At 49.2% G+C, this 25,622-nt stretch overlaps 1 protein-coding gene across 13 annotated transcripts in view; it reads right to left on the bottom strand.

Annotated features, from left to right (window-relative positions):
- The window catches only part of CREB5 (cAMP responsive element binding protein 5), a 426,900-nt gene that overhangs the window by 138,598 nt on the left and 262,680 nt on the right, over window positions 1–25,622 (bottom strand). The window contains exon 1 of one of the 13 annotated variants that reach the window (XM_008261568.5): window positions 6,480–6,682. The exons of the other annotated variants lie outside the window; for them this stretch is intronic. Coding sequence (XP_008259790.2) covers window positions 6,480–6,526 — 47 coding nt within the window. The 5' untranslated portion in view covers window positions 6,527–6,682. Of the gene's footprint in view, window positions 1–6,479; window positions 6,683–25,622 lie in introns of those variants that run through there. 13 annotated transcript variants of the gene reach the window in all.

The following is a 25,622-nucleotide window of genomic DNA, read 5'->3' as shown; positions in this document are numbered from 1 at the left end:
TCTGAACGGTGAAGAGATGCTCACACAGGGAACGCCCCCTGGTCTGATTTTTCTCTTTGCCTGCTGGTGGCCTCCCCTGCATCCGTGACTCAGCTTACTTTCTAGGAAGAATACCTGCTACATGACAGTATTTCTCCCCACAGTGTTGGTGTCCAAAATGCATCGTTATCCAGACTCCCAAAAAAACATCAGCCGGCTCCATTGTTAAATAACTCACTGAGCGCTTACTAAGCTAAGCACATTCCAGTCATTATCTCCCGGATTTCGTTTCATAAGCGAAGTAAGTGGGGCTCAGGAAGTTTCAGCAGATTGTTCCCCAAATCACGGAGTTCGGAAACGGCAAAGCCAGAACTGCAGCTCTGACCCTATCTGCCTGGTTCCAAAACCACACAGCGGGCACAGTCGCAGTGGGCACGCTGGTGCCGGACACTCAGACTGCAGCTCTGTAAAAGGGCTGGTTGTGTAGCCCTTTCTTTAGCAGTGCTAGGAGCCCCCCCGAGGGTAAAGGGACATAGCCAAGTGGGCAGAAATGCCCAGAAGGCTGCGAGGAGGCCAGCTGGCCTCTGTGCTGTGTCAGCAGCTCGGGTCCAGCCCAACACGACTTCAATTCATTAAAGATCTTGGATTTTGAAAACAAGAAGTCCCAGGCTCCTAGCGCCCAGTAACTCATGGTAGGCATTCCAGATTCTACAACACAGCCTCTTGGCTCTCTTTTCCCATTAAGATGAGTGATTGAGTCTATGCATTCACGGATACCTTGGCATTCCTTTGGAGTCATAGTATTGCTTTTTCCAGGCGTCGCTTTCTTGGACGCATCCAGTTCTATTTCAGTCATTGAGATGGAAAAAGCAAAGGTACAAGGTTAAAGCGCCATGCTGGTTATTGTTGGGAGAGGAATGAGGACTTTGTGGCGAGCTGGATGGGCCGTGGCTGTTGTATAACCACCGTCCACGATGGCGGCCTCGGGAGTCATTCTTCTTGAGCGCGGCATGGTCGCATCCATCACCTAAAGAGCTCCCCTGCCAGCCTAGGTACAGGAAGAAAAGGTGTGGGGCCTTGTTACCCAGTGTCTGTGCACCGCGTGGTGCACTTCGGAGCGCTGGGTCGGATCAAGCTCAGCTTTTAAAGGTGTGAGTTGTCAAGCAATCGTTCTTTGTGTCACCAAAACCCGTGCGCCCAATCCTGCCACGTCCGCTTCCATCAGACTCGCAGAATCTGCTGAAACATCACACACTGAAACTCGGGCCCCAGCCTGCTTCTTCGTCAACAGTTGTGAGCGCCACCTCTTTCCCTTCCCACTTGGGCGGCTCTCCGCCTCCCTGCACTGTGACCGCCCACCCAAGTACTGGTGCACACAACTTGCTGCCATCCAGTGCAAAGGGATGAAGGCTAGGTGCCTGTGAGAACCTAACAGGAAGGGGGCAGCAAGGACTGCAACCCATCACTGCTGCCTTTTTTTAAAAGCACAGTTCCAGATTGGACGTAACTTCCTTTTCATCAAGCATAGGGCAAGACTCACTCTTAAGTCGACATGAACTTCTTCCTCTTGCTGTCGGCCTGTCTTCCCCGATCAATGAGAACGAAGATCTCAAGCATGTCTTTAACAGGCAGGCCCACTGATACTATGGATTCAGCGATCCCAGCACGTGATCTGTGTGTGCTTCTAAAGCCACGTGGAGGTCTCGTCATTCCACCAGGACTGCCATGCTGCGTCTTTGCCACCTGCCATCTTGGGAGTCCCCTTCTCTTCGGTCCCCAAAACATGATGTTTATCGCCAGAAAAGGTACATGAAAGGGAGGCTGCAAGGTTAAAAGGTAGCCTCATCCAGCGAAAGAAACGCATCACACACACAGGCTCCTGTCATTTTTAGTCAATGCAGGACTAGAATCCAGCTCTCATGACCGAATTCCTCACTTCGTTTTCCCATTCACAAAGCCCCAGCTGAGCATGAATGGGACGCAGGGGTCCTTTCTCCAAACCACGTTGTCCTGTGACTCTCCCTCCACTGGTGGATGGCATTGGTGGTGGTCCTCGACTTATTTTAATCAGAATGCTGCTTCCCCGTCTCTGCTCCTAGCACCTGATAGGATCTCAGACTTGCTTGACTGTCCTGAATAAAAAGAGGGCATAGGGGCCGACGCGGTGGCTCAGCAGATAAAGTCGCCACCTGCAGTGACGGCATCCCACGTGGGCGCCGGTTCATGTCCTGGCTGCTCCACTTCCCATCCAGCTCTCTGCTACGGCCTGGGAAAGCAGCAGAAGATGGCCCAAGTCCTTGAACCCCTGTACCTGCGTGGGAGACCCAGAAGAAGCTCCTGGCTCCTGGCTTCAGATTAGTGCAGCTCCGGGAGTGAACCAGCAGATGGAAGACCTCTCTCTGCCTCTGCCTCTCTGTAACTCTGCCTTTCAAATAAACAAATAAATCTTTTAAAAAAAAGAGGGCATAGCGGAGAGACTGGTGAGAGAGGCCTGACCCTCGGAATTTGGGGAGGCTGCACCTGCAGCGGCGGCCATTGCCAGGAGACCCTACGCTGGCATCCTCATAGACAGCAGTGGTGAGGATCTCTTCCTTGCAGTCCTACTGTGCGCCAGGGGCCTTAGAACATGGTCTTTACTGCTTGCAACAGCTCTGCGAGGTAGGTCTGGTTATCTTCATTTTGTAAAGAAGATAAACTATAGCACAGAGAGGCTGAGTGGCTTGTCAAAGTCACACAGCTGTACGTGAGAGGGTGACCTGAACCTTGGCCTGTTTGCAGCAGATGCCACACTGCTTCCTTCTTGGAGTCACCCCTATTCTTTATACCAAGGATGTGTCCAACCGGGGAGGCACTGAGGAAGAATGCTGAGGTTGGCACACTGGGGCATGACAGTTGCCAGTGCGCTGCTGTGTGCCTGGCAGACAGAGGGGGAGACTTGTGCTCCTTCTGGGGTGCCAGCAAAGCCACATCCCTTCCATCACCTGTGAACATGTGAAGCATGGCCCTAGGGTCTCCTGGGGAAGGCAAAGCTGCCCATCAGGCCAGGCCTCAGGTGAATGCAAAGCCTGGTCAATGTCACCAGGATTCCCCAACAGAGTTTTCGGTGCCTTTCATTGACAGGCAGAGCCATGAGGCCCCCTTGCTCACCAAGTCACCATGGTGATGTTGAACTTGTCGGTGGTGGGACGAACTAGAAGGGACTGGACTTGGACTAGAGTTGTGCAGACTTGGTGGGCGAGTGTCACCCTGAACTTTCACATGCATCCACACACACACACACACACACACACACACACAAGACCTGGGAAGCTGTATATGGGCAATGGATTGCATCAACGTCCATATCTCAGGCATGATATTGTAGTAGTTTTGTGCTATGTTTCCATTGTGAGTAACTGGACAAAGGTTCTGTGGGCTCTCTCCATATTATTTCTTACCCCTGCATTGTCAATCTGTAATTATCACAACAAAAATCTCAATGGAAAATTGACAATGGCCAAGACATAAATCCCCCCCCCCCCAAAACAGAATGGTCACCAAACAGTGGAATTAATGATCTTCATCCATCTGGGTTACCACAGGAACCATGATGAACAAGACAATACTTATTATAAGTGCAGTTAGTAGCTCAGCCGGCATAGGCAGGGCACAGCCAGGCCAGAGCGCCTCGTCTTGTCCACGTGTCAAGTCACAGGTGCGGCATCTCTGACTGTGGGTCAACCACGCAGGGCCAAGTTAATACAAATTGTAATGTTCTAAATCTAACTCTCCCCACAGGTGGATGTGGTGAGACTCTTCCTTATCTATAATCAAGCTGGACCCATAAGTACACAGGTACCTACTATATGCAGTAAGGCCACTACCATGGATTCATCTACTTTTTATACATTTTTAAAAATTACTTATGAGACAGAAAAAAGAGAGAAACTCCCACGTTCTGGTTTATTCCCCCAAATGCCTGCAAATGCCAGGAGTTGTCTGGGGGCAAGGCCAGGAGCTGGGAGCTCAGGCCAGGTCTCCCAGATGAGTGGCAGGAACCCAGTGACTGGAGCTGTCACCTGTGGCTTCACAGCGTGTGTCAGCAGGAAGCTGGAGTGAGGAGCCCGAGCCAGGTCCCCCTCACTCAGGCACTCCGACTTGGGATGCGGGCCCCTTAACCAGCATCTTAACTGCTTGCTAGGCCAAACGTCTGCCTCAGATTCATAGACATTTTAATAAGGCTGTGAAAACCGGGCTGCAGAATAGGGGTATTGTCTGGGAAAATTGTCTTCCTAATAAGCACCTACAGTTTGCCTTTCAGGATCTCGGGAGATTTTAGTAGGGAGTCTCAAATCTCGCTTAAAAACTTGGGCGGACATTACCATGATAGAAACCCATCAGGTTACCACAAAACCTCTGGGGAAAATAAGTCTACCCCATGCACCCCAGGGCCCAGCGTTCCCAGGGTGGTGTCACGGATCTGAAGGGTACAGGGGACTTTGAGGAAAGCTGCCCAGACAGGTAAATGCTCACGGCTCGCTCCTGCCTTTCTCTGGGGCAGACTCACCCAGGCAATTGTTCCTCACTCAAGCTCTCCCCCCAGGTTGTATTTGAAAACCAAGACGTCCACCACCCAAGGCATCTCCATGCCCAAAAGTGAAAGAAGGAAACAGCCTGCAGAGTGGGAAAAGGTGCATTCCTTTACCCAACCCATCCATTTGTTCTCAGCACTAAGTCACTGGGAATTCAAAACATCTTTTTTTTTTTTAATAAAGCTGGGCTAGATACCTTTTAGCAACACTTTTTTGTTTTTTAATAGAACGTTTTTTAATAGAACTGGAAGGGACTTCAGAGTTCCCTGGGTTCCATGTCCTGGGAAGGGGGCTTGTAGCCCACCTGGTCTTCCCCTTCACCTTCACACGCAGCCCCGGTAGTTTGGTAGTTTAGTGACTTGCTAGAGGTCAAGTTCAGGATTCCCACACAGGTCTGTCCCCACCCCCCAACATTCCTCACCGTTTCCTCCAAAAATTCCTTTGCCCCTCCACCTGGAGAGAGGAGGGAGGAGGAAGTCACCGCTCACCAGCTCCCTAGGGGCACGGAACAAAGACCCCTCTGGTCTGTGCCCCAGGCCTCAGCAGGGATTGAAAGCAACTCAGGAAGCCTGAGAGAAGCTGAGTGTGGGATGTGCTCAGGTCCTGGTTCGTAACTCTGCTGGAGCTGGCCTGCAGGTCTGGAGAGCACCGCCCAGGCACTGAGCAGAATACTAAACCTACTCCGCACAGCACACAGAAACGTGGCAGGGATTGTCAAAGCATCAAACTCTGTCTGCAGATCCTGACAGCATTAAGAACACAGCCGTTTGTTCCCCTCTCCATACTGTGTCCATTCCTTACTCTCAAATATTAACTAGCCGTTCTGAAGACAAATCCGTCAAGAAGTGTCAATCACCTCTCTCCACTACCACCACGTGTTACCTTTAAATTCATTCAAGAATGCAGAAGCCGTCAAGACAGTGCCGCATCAAGTTCACTGTCATGTGGAGCTACAGAGAGTTACAAGTCTCAGAGAGCTAACTTCAGCTGAGATCAACAGCGAGAGACGGCGGGCACTTCTGAGAGCCACCCTGTGTCACCTTAAAGCCTACAGGATATTCTGAACACCAAACAGAACCATAGCATCGCGAACCCTCCACCCTGAGCCCCACACGCCAGAGACTTTTCCACTCATTCACAACTTGCCAGCACCCCTCCATTCCCACCATCACTTCAACCTTTGATGAAAAGACAACTGCTTTTGAGCGAGTGAGAGAGAGAGAGAGAGAGAGAGAGAGAGAATGAGAATCCCGGCGGAAAATAATACACAGCTGTGATAATATCATGGTCTTTTTTTTTAAACACCATAATATAGTTTTACTTTTAATAATAAAAGATAAAAAGGGGCGTCTGTGAATAATTAGAGATTGCAGTCTGAGGCCAGTCACAGTCACTGCAATGGATAATAAACTGAAAACCCCTTGAGAGCAGGTAAACGCTTTGCAACCCTGACCCCCTGGGTCTCACGTTACTTAACCACCCTGCGGTTCTTGCATTACATCACCATTCAAGCGATTGGTTCCTGCATTTTAACTCTCTCCCTGTCTCCTCCGATTAGGAGCCACACCGCGGCAAAGAAACTTCGCCCGACTTCCCTCTTTCTCGCTTCGCTTTTTCATTGGTGGCCTTTTGGGCTCCTGTGGCTCTGCTGTGCTCCCAGCCCCGGGGACCCTGTCCCACTCCTTCAGGGCTCTGCGCTACAGCAAACACTCAGATCCAAGTGAAAAGCGCTGCCTCTTCCTCGGGGCGAGGAGAGGAGCCGAGGGGCTGGGGAAGGAGGAGAAGGAAGAGAAACAAAGGCGGCAGGAAGACGAGAAGGGGGCGAGAGCGAGAGGAGGAGGAGGTGGTGGAGGAGGGTGCGAGATCAGAAAGCGGTAGGGGCAAAAAATGCCTAAAATCGGGAAAAGGAAAATAAAATGACAAACAAACCTCATGGACATCACTAAGGCTGAATCCCCTCCTGAGGTGCAGAACATGAGCGCTCTGGAATGAGTGTGTGTAGAACTGGAGCCAAAGCTTAACTAGCCTGAGTGAGTCATATCCTTCCCACTTGATTCCAGGCCAAGGGATGATGTCATGCACTGGCCCTTCTTTTTTGCGCCCAGCTCTGGCTCTCGCGCTCTCTTTCTCCTGGGCTCGCCCTCCTCCCCCTTCTCCTTTTTAGCTCAGTGCTGGTGAAGTCACCATTTAAATCTGGCAGAACTGAAGCAAAAACTTCAATGTAACCAAAACAGCCCCAGGCCGAGTTCCAGGCTCGGGGAGCCTTCGTGGTGCAATTGCCCTTAGAAACGGGTAAACAGCAGGGGGAAACAGTGTGGCCTTGGCCCCAGGATGGCCCCCGCAGCCTGCCACCCAGCAGGGACCCGGGAGAGCGGGAGAGCCGCAGCCGGGGCGCCCCTGATCCTGATAATAAGAATAGTGATGAAAATGCTGGTTTTAAACAAAATAAAGCGTCCCTGTGTTTGGAGAGAGGGGAAGTGAGGGAAGAGTGCAGAGATGGGGAGGCAGGGTGGAAAACCACACATGAACACCAACCTTGGGGCCTGGGCTCCGGTTCGGGACCAGGTAAGCAGGTTTCCATGGCCCGGGGCCCTTTTTATGTTTCCCCTGGAGCTGGACGGGATTTTCTGCTGTCCCATGCCAGCCAGCCAGCCACCCACCCCGCCAGGGAGTTCCCTCAGGTGACCTCCCTGTCAGCAAGGGCAAAGCCACTCCTGCTGCACACCCGCGCCAGTGTCTGGGGCCCTCAAGGACTGGGTAGTCAAGGTCCCTCCGCGGGCCCTGCTGTGGGGGCGGCGTGCTCAGGTGCACACGTGGTCCTCAGCCGCTGGAGAGGGCTGGCCCGGTTGAGCCCTGTGCCGCCAGCAGCCAGGTGAGTGGTCTGGACAGCAGGGGACCACACACAAGCCCCAAAGAAGTGTCAGACAGGTTAGGCGGTCCCCAGCTAGTGGGAGAGGAGCAGATCTGGGGAGATCCAAAGAGGGAGGAGAGAAGACAGCCTGGGGCGGAGGTAAGGGTCCCACCCTGGAGCCCCCAAGACACCAACACAGTCGGGGGAAGAGGAGGGGGTCCTGTCAGCACCGATCCTCCTGGACCCCACCTTCTCTCAGGTTTCTGTTTTCCCTTAGCCTTCATGCCTCCTCCCACGAGAAAAAAAAATATTTTTTTCAAAAATAGGAAGTTCACCAGGATTTTTTTTAAACCACAAAAGCAGAAGACAGACACGAAGTTGTGTTTGTTCTTTTTTCCCCCCGACCATGCCCGCAGCTTTTGCTAGTCCGTGGGCTCCCTCCTCCAGGCTTCTGTGGCCAGGAAATCCAGCAGGTGAAATAAACTTTTGTCTCTTTGCAAATCAGGAAGCGGAGAGCACCCTGACTTCTAAGCTTGGCCTCTGGGGATATCTGGGCTGTGAATCTGAATCCCTTGGAATTCAGATCCCGGCTTCAGGGCAGGTCAGTGTGTTCAGCAGCTGGAAGTGTGAAAAAGCAAGATTTGGCCCAGAGTTCCCCGGAGCCCCGGGGGCTGGGGTGGGGGGCTGTGGGGAGGGGACAGCTTTCCCCAGCAGGCCGTCTGTTAGGTTGACATCTTCAATTCATGCTGAGGCCACGGTGGCTGGCCGTGACACCTTTATCAAGGCAGGCAGCTCAGAATTAGAGGTGATCGGCTATAATTACAGCTGGCGCCACCGAAGCCCGTGGCCTGACAGCGGCAAATGTGGTTGTTATAAAGTTTGGTCCGCCATGTCAGTGGCCTGTATAACTCATTTATGTCCCACTCGCCGAGCAGCCATCGATTTTTCGTCTGTCCGCCGCGGGAAATAAATAAAACAAAACGCTCACCAGCTCCTAGGAGTCTTCGCGCTGGAAGGCACGGAGACAGGATTTTGTATGAACGACCTCTTACTCCCTCAATGGGCCCTGCATGTTTGCAGTGAGGGGAGGACCACCCCCCCCCCCCCCCCCCCCCGTTTTCATTTAGGCATACATATCAAAACGGGTATTCGGGAATCTGCCTGCAAACTCAATGGGAGGATGAGCTCCCTGGGTCGCTCCTATTCGCATCACAGGCACAGGCAGGCCTTGAGCTGCTGAGTATGGGGCCTCTGCTGTTTCCCCATGCAGCAGGTCCTGTGAAGGTTGTTTTCCTGGGCCTTCCCTGGGAAGCAGCATGCAGTGGCGATGAGGCTTCCCCCACCCCCCACCCCCACCCTGTAAGCTGGTGCTGCTGCTCCAGCCGTGAGGAACAAGGGGCCAGGGGTTCTGAGCTGGCCAGCTTCCCTGGGATCAGGGAGTGACATGGCCAACAGGTCCAGGTTCCAGAACCCAGTCCAGATCATTTGGCTGGAAACGTGTGCCTGTACCAGATGAGGGTGATGCCGCTAAAAGCTGCCAATCTTCCCAACACGTTGCCATCCCAATAAGACGCCACCAGAGTACTGGCCTGGTGGAAATCAAGGTCAGAGCGCAGAGGCGGCTGGCTATTTACCTTGGGACCCCAGGGCCGCCCTCCCGCCTTTTGCAAACCAGGCGCTTGGTAGGTATCTCACACTTGAAAAGAAACCCTGCTTTCCCATTTTCCTTCCTGCGATAGAGAACATCCTGCTCCCCAAAGGAAGCCTCCCTCCCTCCCTCCCTCCCCAGCCGGCTCCGGAGCTTCCTTTTTTCACCCATTCGTCCCTCCTGCGGCTGAGCTGGGCCCCCGCCCCCAGCTGCTGCTGCCCTGGAGCTGGGAGTCCTGAGATGCTGTGGTTCCGGCAGGGGAGAAGCAGCCCAGGGCCAAGAGGCCGGGCCTCCAGATTAGCTGGCTTGCTCAGGAATGCTTGCAACACCCTCCCCTGCACAGCGCGTCATCCTCAGGGAAAGGGTGGTGGGCACGGCGCAGCTGTTCCCTGTAACTCACTCACACACTCCCGGCTCCGCTCCCGAGAAGTGGAACCTCTGAGATTTGAGCTCCGAGTTCAAACCATTCTTGGCCTTTCTCCAAAACAACCCAACAGACGAGGGACTTGGATCGCAGGGGCTGCGGGGCGCCGCGGCCAAAGAGAGCGAGCTTCCAGGGTGCCTGGGTGAATCTCAGAGTGCAACCGTATTATGAAAAACACAGCAAATAGCAAAATACAAAAAGCAATAAAGATCCTTTTTGCGAGAGGGCTTTTTTTTTTAGGTTTGAACTTACTCTGTGCAAGGAAAACCATATCATCTTCTTTCAGAGGTTGTTTTGAAAATTTAACCCGCGATTCCTACAGTCCCAGTGGAATTGGAAGGACCAGGTTATTTCAGAGTTAAATAAGCTGTAATGACTATCACATGTACCCAGCCATAAGCCTAGTATTAAAAATTATTCAGGAAAAAGTGGCATCTCTTCCGTTTTTAATTGACAGCGAGCATCCAGGTGGTTTGCTACAGGCTCCTTTGCAAATTGCTTCCAGCGAACCTTCCGGACACAGACCTCTACACGCTCACACGGCGACACGCAGCATTCCTGTCCACTTGGGTGTCCCAGGTGTTCACCGTGGACAGAGGTGGAGAGGCTGTCCTTGGGACCTTGTGCAGCACGGATCCTAAACCTTGTGGAAGCAGCATTCACTAGCTCAGATGGGCCCTGCTGAAGCCAGCTCCAGGCCCTCCAGGGGGAGAGCGAGGGAAGCTGTCTTTCTTTGATTACTGCTGCCTTGTGCCCACAAAACCTCTAGTCCAACCCTGGCACCCTCAGGGACTCACTGGATTTCCTGAGGTCCAAACTTACTTTTAATGCACAGAAATGGCAATGCTGAATGCATTTCAGGCAAAGGAATGAATATGTAATGACGGAGTCACAGCAAGTCTTAGGAGCAGATACTATAAAGGTATGGGAGTCCTTTGATGAACCCTAAAATGTTATCATCAGTTCGGCCTACTTGGGTTTTTCTCAACTTCTATTCCACCTGTAGGACATGTAGGACCTTGCGTCACTCATCCTTGTCACGGTATCTGAGAGGCAGTTGACACTAAAGGGCTCTTTGTGGAATACAGGGACAAGTGACTGAAGGAACACGCCCTTCAGCTCAGGTTTTTTTTTAGGATCACCTCGCTGGGCCATCCGGCTGCAGGTGGAGTGCCCACTTCTCTGTGTGGCCTGGGCATTCTGGGCCAGCGACCAGCCAGTAGGGGAGACTTCCTATCCTGTGCTTGTCTTCTGCAGCAGCCATCAGTCCACTGAGCCAAGGGCTGTCCTTAATCATCTTGGCACCCCTGGCGCCTAGCAGGTCCTCGGCTCACACAAAGCAGGTGTTTCCGGAACCAAGCTGCTGCTTTCCCAGACTCCCTCCTTCTTGGAGGGCAAAGCACGGCTGCCAGAATCGGACCGTCCCTGGTTGAGAATTTTTATCTCGAGGAACGTGCGTGGCACCCTGCAGAGTCCATGAAAAATGGCATCCTCTTGGTACGTTATAAATTCAAAACTCTGGGGTATCTTTCTCAATGTTCCGACTTGTGTTTTGCCCCCAACACTTTACAATTGCACCTAAAGCCCTTTCCGAAAAGATCAGTTACCCCTGGATGACTACAGGGGTCTTGCTTCCAGGCCCCCACAAAGGCACACATGCCCGACTCCGTCACATCACTACATACACCCTCGTATGCTGTGCTCACTCGCCTGAGTGACAGTTCTCAAAATACACTCCACTGGCTGCTTTCATCGGTCATATTTTACAGGCGAAAAAAATTACGAAAGTAAGAATGAGTTTAAGGAGGTTTTGAGGGAATTAGAGATACAAAGGAAGGCTTAAACGATGGAATTGTATTTGTGGTTTCTTGGCTTTTCGCAGACTCCAGCTGTAGGGGTTTGTGTGTCTTTAATAACTGACCTTCCCTTGTGCTGTGCAGAGGAGTTCATCAGCACTGATTTAGTAAGAGGGGGGTCTGCCCGGAGCATTAGCCCCCCCGACACTTGTGCCTGGAGGGGAAGATTTTTTTTTAAACCCCAAACATGAAGCTCATGGGCCTTCCAAATGAAATTATCGATGTTTTTATTAACTGGGCCCCTGAGTTAAAAAGTTGGTTTTTATAAGGGAGAAGAAATGAAAGAGAAAACTGCTGATATCCTATTTTGGTTTGCAGACGCACTTCCACGTTCCACCATCCCCGTCGGGCCTGAACGTGACCGTGCTTCCTTTATGCACACCAGAGTCCGGGACAGAAAGGTGCAGCGAGTCCCGCCCGCCGCTGAAATCGGCCTCTCAGCTCTGGGGAACCGATCGGAGCGACGCTTTCTTACATGTTGGCGTGTGTTTCTGTCTTTCTGCAAGTGTGGTGCTGTGTGATTTAGGGACCACTGAGCTCTCTTCTCTCCACTCCGACGAGCAGGAGGATAGATGCTGTCATGTCCACGGTGTTCTCGGGCCTGGGAATCAGAGACCCTAAATTCCTCATGGTTCACAAACTTGGGAACCCCCGTGACACCATTACAAGTGCAAAGGAGAGTGAGATACAAGTACCACACTTTCTAGGCAGTCCCCTTGTGGTCATATACATGTTATAAATAACAAAGTAAATAAGAAATTATTTACAAATACATGTGTATCTTCCTTGCTGTTTAGGGTCTAAAGGAGCTGGGATTTTTCTTGACCTCACTTTTTAAAAGATTTTATTTTTGAAAGGCGGAGTTAAAGAGTAAGCAAGAGAGACAGAGAAGGAGGGTACATACTAGAGAGATCTTCTATCCAGGGGTTCACTCCCAGCTGGAGCTGGGTCAGACTGAAGCCAGCAGCCTGGATCTGCATCCCTGTCTCCCAGGTCGATGGCTGGGGCCCAGGCACTTGGGCCACTCTCCACTGCCTTCCCAGGTACAGTAGAAGGGAGCTGGACCGGAAGTGGAGCAGCCAGGACTTGAACTGGTTGCTCATTTGGGATTGCAGTGTTGCAGCTGGCAGCTTAACACGCCATACCACAATGCTGACCCGAACCCCTCTTATTTTTTAAGGTAAGAAGTACATAGTGTTCTGTGCTAAGGGATCAAGCTTTTAAATATTGGTTATAGAGGCTTTTCCAAAAATGGAATGCCTACTAGGAGTGGAAAGAAAACACACGTGTTCACAGGAACATAACTGCCACCTAAATGGCCGACGGAATTACAGTCTCCAAGGCCTGTGGTAAGATTAGGCGTTTCCATTATACCTAGTGAAATAGGCCAGGCCCCACAAGACGGATGCCATATGTTTTCCCTGACCTGTGGGACTAACAGAGCACCTAAAAGGCAATCTGTAGGAGTAAAATGGACATTTTGAGATTCAATGATTGTTCACAGTCCTTGTCTCTACTGTTGAGGAAGCGTGTTTTTTTCTTCTTCATGCTATGTGTTGAACTCTTTACTTAGTGTAGGGTTAGTTTTATGAGTATAAAGTTAACTGGAAATGGATCTTTGTAAAAATTAAGAATGGGAACAGGAGAGGGAGGAGGAAGAAGGGTGGGAGTGTGGGTGGGCAGCATCCCTATGTTCCTGAATCTGTACATAGGAAACACATGAAATTTGTATACCGTAAATAAAAAAAAAAAAACAAACCACCATTTGAGGTTTCAAGCAAAAGTTAAAAAAATAAAAAGTAAATTAAAAAAAAGGAGTGAAAGGAAGGAGGAAGGGAGGGAGGTAAGTATCATTGTATTTTTGGAATTTATGTATTAAATCTGTTCTATATTTGTTAATAAATTAAAAAGTATAAAAAAACAGAAAGAATTTTAAAAAAAGATGAGGGGTTTCTGACCTGTGGTTCCTTGTGCAAAACATTGCTCTTCTATGTTTACCATCAGTGCTCCCAGATGTTAATTTTGCCAGATTCCTACTCTCTTAATGTGGCAACCGTGGGGAAGCGGCCTTGGTGGTACATGAAGAGCCTAGTGCCTGATGCTAACCCAACAGACTGCTGGCATAACCTGGTTATCTTCTTGACCTTAACATCAGCACTGGTCCTGGATCTGGATACGAACGGACGCACGCCACGAGCTTCCCTTCTCCTTTACCCGTCTCTCTGCCCAGAGGGCGCGGAAAGCACTTTTCAAAAGTCTTCCATCGGTCACCTCGTCAAGCACCCTGCCCTTGGAGGAGAAAGTGGCGTCTCTCCTGCAGGCCCAGAGATGAGCGTGACTGTGGAAGGAGAATGAGGATCAGCACTGTGAGTCATCGGGGCTGTGTCCCCGGCTACGCGGGAATCCAGTGTCTGCATTGCAATGGCCTCCTTGTGTAACTCCTGTTTGACCGACTCCGGGTCATACTGCTATTGCTATAGCCCCGCAGAGACACACGCCACACACACAGCCCGGTGAAGAGACGGAAAAGAAAACCTCGCTGACCGCGGTGGGAAACGGTAATACTAGCGTGGCTGTGCGAAGCACGTGTGCGGACAGAGCTCAGGCAGCCACGTTCTAAGAGGTGCAGGGCAAGAAGCAGGCAAGAGAATGATGATTCCGACCACAGCCAAGAGGCCTCCAGGACATTTCTTGGGTTCCTCACCAGCCCAGGCCATCGAGCTCCTTCCATCCTATACTTCAGTGCCTCCCTGTCCTTTGCGCAGAGAAACTTAATGTTGATAGCCCAGGGGGCCTCCAAGATTGGGAGAAGGAAGAGATAGAGACGACACAAATCTCTGAATGAAACATGAGTCATCAAAACGTTCATGGAAAAGGCGGATTATGAAAAATGGATGTCAAGATTTTTTTGCACCACAATAAACTGTTCATGAAATTCCAATTTCCCATGGGTGTGTTGAGGGGTAGTGATCTCCTTCAGAGCTATGTATTTTCAGAAAAAAAAAAAAAAAAACACCAGTAATTGCCAGCAAATTGCTTTTACTATTTGGTGGGAATACATCCTTGGTGGTGAATTCTGGGCAAACCTGGAGTCTTTCCTGTCTCATATCTGAATGGGTCTCATGTGCATGACCTTGGTGCTTCCTGTGCCAACTTGAAACAGTGCCCACATTGCACAGCTGCACGGAGCACTACAATTTTGCAAGGGTAGGTGGTCTGGAATCTAGAAGGCCCCATAATTCAGTCTGTAGCAGCTCTGTCTTACTGCATCAAAGTTTCTGTTATTGTAACAAAGGCTACGTGGTGTCACCCGATACCCCTTGGCCTGGCCCAAACTCAGCAAGATAGAGATCCTTTTGTTTCTGTCTCCTCTCCCCTTTCACTGCCCCAACTCAACACTTCCTGACGCCCTTTTGTTCTTAGCCAGTTTCAAGTCATCTCACAGAAGATTTCAGCTGACAGCAAATTGGCCCTATTGTCCACGGGCAGTATTCAAGGGAACCCTACTTCAGAAAGTCTTAGGATGGTCCTGAGAGACCAAGAGAGAACCTGGGAGAGGGAGCATTGTGGCTCAAGGCTCAAGGCCACTGCTGAGTTTTTGGATCTAGGCGTCAGAGACACAGCACAAAATCAAACCAACCAGGTCCCAGATCTTAGCTTCTCTTGAGTTGAAAGATAACAGACAGGAAGAAAGTCAATAAATAATTTCAGATAGAGACAAATTCTACCAAGAAAATAAAACGGAGACAAGATGAGGCAAGAGAGGGAATGTTAGATGCGTTGATGTATTTTAGTTAAGGTCTGCAGGGTCACACTCTCCAAAGTCAATGCCATTGCACTGGGAACGGAACAGTGAAGACACGGAGGAGGAAAGGTGCAGAGGGCAACCGCACAAACAGGCAGGAAGGGATTGCCGCTCTCCACGCATGGACAGAAAGAGGGCCATGGAGGGAGGCGAGAGAGACCCGGGCGAGGGAGGCGGGGCCTCGCAGGCCAGGACAGACAGTTTCTCTTCTACTGTCATCGGGAAGTCTAAGGAAGGAACTGGCATAATTTGTTATTTTCTAGAGATCTCATGAAGAGGATGGGCCGTCCGAGACACGAGTCTAGCTCAGGGCAGTTAAGAGCTTCTGCAATGGTCCAGGTGAGTAGTGATGGAGGATCACCCACAGCTGGACATGTGGGCGAGGGCAGAGCGGGGACACACTGGTGGGGGGCCCACAGCAAGGTGGGGCGAGGAGGAGGAATCAGTGGTGACTGCAGTGTTGACCTCATCAAGGGCATGAATGCTGCTGCCACTCGCGGTGACGAAGACGACTGGCATTACGGAAGCTCTGAGAAGGACACGAGCTTTGTTTTGGACGTGCTTGACCGGAGACACCTATGGGCCATACGGATGGAGAAACCAGGGAGGCAGAGCTCAGCAGGGCAGTCAGCCCTGAGACCTCCTCCGGGCTCCCGTTATGCTGAGCAGTCCGAGACAGCACAGTGCCCGAGTCTCAGAATGGAGCCGCACAGGACGCTTACAGCGAGGGGTGGGCAGGGCAGGGTTAGCCAGGGAGATGGGAGAAAACCCAGGACGAAGGCTAGAGTCCCGCAAGGCTGCGTCACCACTCCAGACATGACCCGGAAGTGGATCTTCCACTGTGTTCTGCTGTGGGGCGGATGACAAGGCAGCTCCCTCTCAGCTGAATGAATAGGGCTCTCTCCACCTTCCACTTTCCTGCAAACACTCCATCCCTGCACCCTGTTCCCTGTGGTTCAAAACATGGCTATGGCATTTGGCACAGCAGTTAAGATACCATGGGGGGGGGGACCCTCATCCCATATCAGGGAGTGCCCGAGTTTGAGTACCAGTTCTGCTTCCAGCTGCAGCTTCCTGCTGATGTGTGTGCACCCTGGGAGGCAGCAGGTGATGGCCCAAGTACGTGAGTTCCTGCCACGCGAAAGGGAGACCTAATGTGAGTTGCTGGCTCCTGGCTTCAGCTTGGTCCAGCCCCGGCTACTGCAGGCATTTTAGGAGTGAGAGAGAAGATGGCAGATCTGTCTGTCTCTTCCTTTATCCCTCTGTCTTCCAAGTTTAAAAAAAAATAATGAAAGAAACCCTGGAAAAAAAACCTCATAATGTGGGAAATTTGAAGATCTTCTTCGCAAGCAAGGAAAAACAGTTTGAAAAAAATTCTACCTCGGGCCCAAAACTTTTAGGGATCCTACTGCTTCTATAAAAGACACTGCTCCCTTTTATAATTGCTGTCCTTGGGGGAGCTTAACCATTGCTCTAACACTTAAATAAATACACGTAGGTTTTATTAGCAAGAGTTAAGCTCCATGTCAGCAAGGGCTCTGCTTGGTTCATTACCACTTTTGAGCCGTTGCAAAAATGATCAGATTAGAATTACCCATGGGCCTTAGCTGTAGACCTTCTATTGTTTCTCAGGTCATGGAGCCAGGGGAAGAAGGAAACTGATAGCGTTCTTCAAATGGATGAACTTCATTCAAGTACGTGATTTTAATGCTTCCATGACATTTCTTGCTTTGGGATGCTCCCAGGGTGCTTTGGGAACGCAGGCTGCCCAGGAGGTTCTGAGAGCTGCTTGCCAGGGGACAATAGGAACAAAGTTTTTCTAGATTTTTCTGCATCTGTGAAAACAGGTATCTGGGGAGAGGCTTTGAAACAGGGAAGGCCTTTTGGATGTGTTTGATCACTGTTGTATTAGACCTAGGGGGTCCTGGGATAAACAAATGGAGAGATTCAGACGTTCACCACTCCACATTCTAAACACCAAATAACATCTAAAATGTGAAAAGTAGTGTCCTTGGGTCTAAGTGTGTCTGCCTGTCCCCAGAAGATGGCTTGTTCAGACTTAGGGGTGACAGAGGTAAGGCACCAGGCAGGCAGGCACTTGCTAGGATCCAGATAACTTACCTGAGGCCAAATGCTGCAATGCATAGTTCAGATTTACAGGAAAATGTAATCAAACCTCCAAAGCACTTTGTTAACCTCCAAGAGCATCAGAGCATGGAGATTCGTCCATCCCACTTTCCCCATTCTGCAGGTGAGAAAAGTGAAGCAGCAAGAAGCTGCCCCGAGCTCAACATCACCCCGCCTCCTAGGTGCCTTTGTCAGCACTCTTTGCCAGCGCTCCTGGCCGCTTGCTCTCTGTGGCCTGTGGGGGGAGGGTCTCGGTCAGTGGCTTCCCTCCATCGGGTCTGGGCTTTGGGCTCTTGGGACTGGAGGCGGTGCTCTGAGCCTGTGTGAGCCGTGGAGCCCGGGCCCCGGGCATTTCCCGTTAACCGGGTCAACACAGCCGGTCTCTGTCCATCAGAGTTTGTCAGAGCCTATTTCATAGTGCGTTATTAAATGCCCTGATGTTTTTGTAACCAAATAAATGCATTATGAGCAGGACACTTTTCCTGCCGTTCTCCACAACATCCTGGATCTGTTCTCAGAGCGGATAAAAGGCAGCAAGGACTCTGGCCACAAGGACACCAATTTGCACGAGGCACAGAGCAATCTGCTACCTCCCATCCACCTCGGCAGGCTTGTCCCGAGGAAGATGCTGCGCTCAGAGAGGCGTCACAGCTTGGTCCGGGGCACAGAGCTGCTGACCGGATCCCAAGCTGTTGGGCACCTGTGGCTGTTTACCCACCGCCCTGCTGGAGTGCTGCATGTGCTTTATTTTGGAAAGTGATTTTTCTGTTTGGTTGGCAGGAGTGACTGCAACTTTCATTCATTTTTATTTATTTAAAAATAAGAGAGAGAGAGAGAGAGAGAGAGAAGCAAGAGTGAAAGTACTTCAACCTGCTGGTTTGCTCTCCAAATGCCTGCAACAGCTAGGTCTGGGCTACATGGATACCAGGAAGTCAGTCTGGTCTCCCACATTGGTGGCAGGGACCCAAATACTTGAGCCGTCCCCTACTGTCTCCCAGAATGCCCACTAGCAGAAGCTGGACTGGAAGTGAAGCAAAGACCAATATGGGATTCTTGTGTCCCAAGTGGTATCTGAACCATTGTGACAAACGCCCACCCCTCATTTTTTTTTTCATTCACTTGGTCAAATACACGTAACATGAAATATATCATTTCAAATGTACAGTTCAGTGGCACTGAGTACATGGCTGAAACTTTTGAGATAGGAAAGAATAAGAAACGGTAATAAAAATAAAAGCTAAATAGTACAACCTTCCCAAACACCACGCAGAAGTCCAAGAGCTAATCTCTAAGATCTCACCAAATTCCAGAACCAAACCTGGCAGCCACTCTCAACCTACTTTTGCAACAGCGAGAGTTCAGAGAGGTTGTCACGTGCCCAAGGTCACCCAGCTGGTTGACGGCAGTCTCATCACAAACTCGGGCAGTGGATCCATGTGGTAACACTCTAATCCACACACCTTGGTTTTGTTCATTTTTTATCTCATGACATCATTTGACAGAACCAAAAAGGACTAGAAGGCCCAATTTTCTTTCTGGGTTTCTCTGTCTGGTTGTAACCCTCACGTGTTGACTGGCTACTATGCAGAGTCCCACTGGAATCTTAGAAAGGTGCTTGAGATAGGAGAAAGCTGAATGTGTCTTGCCTCTTCTGAGACCAATCTTAACTATTAGGATTGCCCCTTTTCTAGCTCAAACTGCCAACATCCAAGACTGGGCCAAAGGTGCCCAAAATTACACCTATGCTAAGGGAAGCCATAGAGGCCCTTGGTTTTCTGAGAAGAGCTCAAGGTAAACAGGAAACACATTTCTCTATGGGAAGAGCGGCAAAGCGTCTCATCATGTATGTCACCAAATAACTCAATCTAGGACACTTTTTTGCAAACAGGCAGCAGCAGAAAACATATTGTGACTTCATCACTTAAAGGGGCTGCCGTGGGCTGGAGGCACACACACACCTGTGTATTTTTCTATCAGTGAATTTGGTTGTTCTGACTTGTGTTGATATGTAAATGACACATGGGAGATACAGGGAATTAACCACAACTTTTGGCCCATATTATGCGAGCTGCGTATTTCCGTATGGCCTCATCTTTCTATACAAACATTCCTGCGTGAGATGTGTTAATATTATTTTTGGAAAGACTACCAGCTTCCCTCCGTCTGCATTATGACTACAGAAGATGTTTCTAATGACAGAAATGTAGCAGTTCTGGTTCAGGTAAATGATCTTAGTAGAAAGACACGTTCAAAAGCACCTGTTACAAGGCAGTGCACTCAAAGAAGCACTCTGTAGCTCGCTGGTCTTAAACCCGTTTTACTCTCTGCACACGTGGCAGAGAAATTCCAAATGCTGTCCCAGACAGGGAGGGGGCTTCCAGGAGAACTGATAGAAAAGCAAGGAGAGAAGTCCAAGGACCCGGGGCGTGGTGCATCTGCACCCAGAGTCACGTCCGTATGCACAGACAGAAGCAGGTCCGAGGGGCAGGTGGAATTACAGAAACAAAGAGTCTTGACACAGGAAACAGAGCTCACAGGAAAACAAATGCTGTGTTTCTATGAGCCTGGCTTGCCAAACTGTCCCCTGGTGCCCCTGATGTGACGGCCTGGGCTGGCGAGAGAGTTCCATGCTGTTGTGTTGTTGCTTCTTTTTATTGTGAAATAGTTTCCCGTATTCCAAAGACCGGTGAGGACATCCCAGGCCCTTCCCAGCTTCCCCTGATGTTAGCGTCTTCTATAACCCCGGTACGCTTACCAAAACTAAGAAATTAACACGGTGTAATATTATTAACCAAACTACAGATGCTACTTGGATTCCATCCGTCCTCTTTTGCTAATTTCTTGTCTTTTCCAGGAAGCAATCCAGGGCATGAACATAATGGGGTTTTAATCATTTTATTCCCTCACTCAAAAACAAGCTTTCAGTTGCTGACCAAAGTAAATGCTGCTCAGTTATTTGGTCACATCCTCTATGTTGAAAGTCATCTGCTACCATCCACCCAACTGGACCCTATATGAAGTTTGGCCGGAGCCATGTCGACACGCTTCCTTTGTCTCAATACAATGCCTGCTTTTCCTCCATCCACAACTTTGCTCCTTTTATTTCCTGTTTGCAACATGGCTCATAGGTCTACCCTTTCATCAAGACTCGGGTCAAATGCTGCTGCTTCAAGACACAAGTCTCGGTCCCTCCGACCAGAGGCATTCTGTCCTGCCCAAGGATGCCCTGTGTGCACTATCAGTGCATCTCCTGCTTAGCCCAGGAACGATACAACTCCATGGGCACCAGAGCAGGGCAAAGCCAAAGGGCGAGGCTGGAGCACCGAGGGGCAGCAAGAGGGCTGGCCTCTGGCAGGGGGAGATAGCTCTGGATGGAGGCATCACGTGAACTTGGAAAGAACTTCACACTCGGCCCCCACTGCTGAGACCCAATGCCACAGAACCCTTGAGGCATGACACAAATTTGATTCTGACGTAGGCGGAAGTCCTATCATAAAAGGATCATAAAAAGAACCAGTCATGCCCACCTCTGATATTCCAGCACTTGAACTTGGAATGAAGATTTCCATCCAACCTCTGTTTGAAGGAAGACCTATCTCTTTATAAACCTGTTTTGGTTTTGGCTTTTCCTTCTTTCTTACTATGTTAAAGATTTAGTCAATAATTTTATAGCATAAAGTATAGGGGAAGTCAGATGGACAGCAGTTATGTAGCAATTTTGTGAAACCACGCTCACATCTGCATAGCAATAGAATTCTATACAGTCACACGCAGTTAAGAATTTAAGTCAAAGAGAAAAAGCTAATATAGCCAGAGATGTTTACAAAACCCAGGTAATCCAAAAGAATATATAACCACTCATACTGGGATTCAGAGCACTGGTACTTTCACGCCATTGAAAAGACGTAAAAGACGTGATATGTTTCTTATTAGCTTTTTCCTCCCATATCCTTTAACATCACGTCAGCAAAGAAATTTCAAAGAAACTGAATAGTGTAAAGTGAGATCTTGCATTGGACCCAGGGATCGTCATGAAGTTTCTTGCAGAATCCTGATGAGTTCCGAAGCAAGAGACTTAACAGTGACACAAGCTGAGCACGCAGCGCTGCAAGGGGAGCTCAGATTTTTGTGTTTAGTCGGATGCACCAAAGCACGCAGTACGCGATGTGGGGAAACTATGCAAGACGACGACGTATGGTTCATTTAACATGACTCAAAGGCATGCATACGTTTTCAACCTTTAATTAACTTAAATCACACCGCTCCTTCCATTTCAAAAGACAAGGCAAAAACTGAAAGAAAAAACTGTTATTAAGCACCAGATATTCACCACGTCCAATTTTTAGAAAGCGCGCCGCCATCATCAAGGAGAAACCGAAGCGAGCGCTACTTACGAGGCCAGGGAGCAGATGTGTGTTTTGTCCCCCGGGCTTTCTCATTCTGGGGAGACAGGCTGAATGTGATTTCACAAATGATTGTGCAGAAAAATGTTTATTTTTGTTTTGGCAAACTTGGAAATATTTTTCTAAATTTACAAATAAACAGAATTTGCTTCTGTAATGTCAAGAAAGTATTTTTAAGGACCTGTTTCATCCTTTTTTTCTTCCATTTTCCCCCCTAATATCTTCTAACAGGAGCTACTTGGAGAATGATTCTTCTCCCAAAGAAAATATTTGGGCAGATTTATTCATATCCTTGGTTTAACAAGGATGTAAGCAGAATCACCATATTTCATTGAAGAAAGAAAATATACCCACAGTTCCTCTTACATATTAACAAGTGCTTTTTATTCCAAAACCTCAAAAGCATTCTATGTCTTAAAAAATTTTAACACCCTCAAAACACCAGCTTTGCGAAGGGTCACAGTAGCATTGTAATGGCCAATGACAAAATCTGATGGAAGTTTCACACAACTGCATATCAAAGGTATAAGAACACACTTGTGCCTTCTTAAATATATATAGCTTAATGCATTTTAAATAGCAAACTTACAGGAACAGTTCTGACGAAGGTCAATGCTAAAAACACAGACACGCATGTTAGACAACTCAGAAAAGCACAGTGAGTACACAGAAGCTACTGTATGATAAAAAATGCTGCAAATGCCTTTTAGTTGTCACCAATAAGAAATTTGTTTTTAAAAATTCCAAATGGAGCCAGTGCCACGGCTCACTAGGCTAATCCTCCGCCTTGCGGCGCCAGTACTCCGGGTTCTAGTCCTGGTCGGGGCACCGGTTCTGTCCCGGTTGCTCCTCTTCCAGTCTAGCTCTCTGCTGTGGCCCGGGAGGGCAGTGGAGGATGGCCCAAGTGCTTGGGCCCTGCACCCCATGGGAGACCAGGAGGAAGCACCTGGCTCCTGGCTTTGGATCAGCGCAGCACGCCGGCCATGGAGGCCATTTATGGGGTGAACCAACAGAAGGAAGACCTTTCTGTCTCTCACTGTCTAACTCTGCCTGTCAAAACAAAACAAAACAAACAAACAACTCCAAATGGTGGAACGATCTAGAAAAATGTAACTGGCTCATTCATAACTGTTTGAAAGTTGAACTGCAACTTGTCTGATGAAACATTTGGATTTTCATTAACGCTTTACATCCCCATTAATATTAAAAATTCACACAGAAATAAAAACGGAAAAACAGTCAATATCTGATTTCTATCCCTTATCTTTTCATTCACAAGCTCTAAACTTAGTCCTTGTTGATCTCATGGGAAAAATTATTTAATATTCAGAATCACTAATAACAGAAAGAAGAGAAAAATATTTATACATATTTTTTAGCATGAGATGCTTCCCATCACAGGGGACTCGTAACACGTTCTCCAGGTATGTGGCATGCTGGCTGATGTCTTTCGGCAGCACTGTCACCCATTTGGCATGGAGAGTGCCCAAGCTGGTGTCTTCAAAAACACCAACCAGGTAGGCCTCACTTGCCTCCTGCTCAGCCCAGTAGCTGCACTCCAGAAGCACAGGTATGATTTGAGGTACTGGGTAATTTCTTGCCCCTGACACTAGAAGGGGAGTTTGCAAACCATAACTTCAGCTTGTTTCTGAAAACATCCAATTTCACAGAGAACCAGGTCTAGAATGTGGAGGTTTCCTCACCCCTCCTGTAGAGGGCGCACTCTGAGTGACTTTGGTAACCAGTGGCTTCCTGGATGCTTTCCCACTGGTCACTTGGTGGGCAGGCTTCTCCAGTGCAGCCTGGGGTAGAGATCTCCTTACCTGCTCCCTTCTACCTCCTCTGGAGCTTGTCAAGCTACAGGCAGTGCTGCCATTAGCGAGTACGGCCAAGAAATTATATCCCTGATCACTGTGGCTGGCACTCCAGCGCTCGCATGGGATTGAACAGCGCCATGTAGACACAACACACATACCAGAACTGTCTGGAAGAGGCTTGTCTCCTGGATCTGCTTGCGGTGGGCCTTCAGGGGCGGGTCAGAACTTTCTACAGGATTCCAGGAGCACCAGTCTTGGCTTTATTCTCCACCAAAGAGCAGATCTCCAAACCTTGTCTTTGATAACCAACTTGACCTAAGCAAAATGACCACGCAGAGGAATCTCTGACACTCAGAGGAATCTCTTTGAGCCTGTCAGGATGCAATTTGGCTTGCAGTGGATCACTTCATGCTTCTGCGGCTTCCTTCTTCCCCCTTTCCTTTCCTCTGGGTTCCCCCCATCCTTTTATTGTATATTTTAGAATTTATTTTACTTTCAAACAAGCGGACTTTGGTCTGAGTCTGAGTGTCAAACACCATGTCCACCTGCACATGGAAAGGACCCGTTCATGCCAAGAAAGGAAAGAGATTTGGGACCGACTCAAAGCAGGGCATTACCCACTGAGTCATCGCCGACACCTGCAGGCTTTCCTGGGAGGTCTCTCAGCAGACACAGACCCAGCCCAACCCCGCTCGCCGAGGAGCGCTGTAGCTGAAGGTGGTGTGGCTGCCAGCCCCATGACTCACTGGGGATACTGAGTCATATGCATTTACACGGGGTGGGCACAGGATGGGAAATAACCCGAAGGTGTTTGGTAGCTTGCATGATGGTGCTGAACCACTGACGGAGCTCAGTTTCTGATTCTGGATCTAACAGGCAAGACTCGCCTTCGCAACACGCGCGTCTTACGTTATTCAGCGTCCAGCAATCATCCCTCATAGCGCCACATTCACAAATGTCCAAACTAGAATGTTTGCTATTGTTTGTGTGATGGAAATGAAGAAAAAAAAAAAGACAGCAAAAAGTAGATTCTTTTAATATTCAGATCATTTGATCCATCCTGGGTAGAGTGAAGACTACATAGGATGTTGGGATGTTGTATACACGTTAGGGTGTAAAAAGCATTCTGGATTCTGTGTTTTAGACTTGCCCCTGAATCCCACTTGCATTAGTGGACCTCAGAAGTTAGATCATACCCTCAGTATGGCGCCCAGGTTTCTTCTACCAGACACTTCTGCAGTGCTTCCCACTCGGGCTGGGTGTGAGCTTTGGATACCAGCCTTGCAAGAAGGGTCAGTCTTCCATCTACCCCTCTCAACCACTATTTGCTGACACTCAAGAGGTCAAGCCATGTTCCCTCGCCCTGCCTCCATCTTTTCCAAATTCCTCTTTTGTACCAGAAGGGGCAAAAGAAAAAGGATAGATTTTGCTTGTCTGTCCTCCCCACCCCCACCTTCTTTATAAAGTTCCTAAATACATTCTTTTAAGTTTCATTGAAACTGGGGCATTTGGTAAGTTGATAGTTATAGCATGCTCACAGCTGTGGGAAAACTGACATAAAAAATAACCAGCTCAGAAAAATGGCCCATGCACAGCATCTTTGAGTTTTTATGTTTTATTAGCAATTTGGACTCATTACTGTTTGGGGGAGGAAGGAAAGGGAGGTAGATGTTTCTGCAAGTTGTTGCTTTAATGTATTAAGCAGAGTTTTCCAAACTGGTTTAATGCAACTCTGGCTGGCCCTTCGAGCTGGGCTGCAGGGGATGTAGGCAATGCTGACCAGCAGCCCCGCCCCCATTCTCCTCCACTGAAATTCATTAGCAAACAGCAGAGGTCAAGCTAGGTATTTCCATTAAAAAAAAAATGAGATAAACTTCTGATCTCAACTCAATATGCTCTCTGATCTTTCCCAGCTTTTGTCTGTTTCTTAGTCTTTTGGGCAATGGCGTGGCTCACACCATCACTGTGGTTTTGAATTATGATGGCCAGAGAGAGAACGGGGTCATATTTAACAGCCTGAGATCACAGATGCCCCTGACACCAGCTTTAGCTGGGTCTGTCTTCCTCGCAGAACCCTCATCTTCGTACCTGTTCGGTGGCTTCTGCCAGAATGCACGGGCTCTGAAACTCCCTTCTCTTCC

The sequence above is a fragment of the Oryctolagus cuniculus genome, chromosome 16 (genome assembly GCF_051225735.1).
Source record: "Oryctolagus cuniculus isolate XC-2025 breed Fujian yellow rabbit chromosome 16, ASM5122573v1, whole genome shotgun sequence".
NCBI classification, from domain to species: domain Eukaryota; kingdom Metazoa; phylum Chordata; class Mammalia; order Lagomorpha; family Leporidae; genus Oryctolagus; species Oryctolagus cuniculus.
This window is presented reverse-complemented; position numbering and strand designations above follow the sequence as displayed.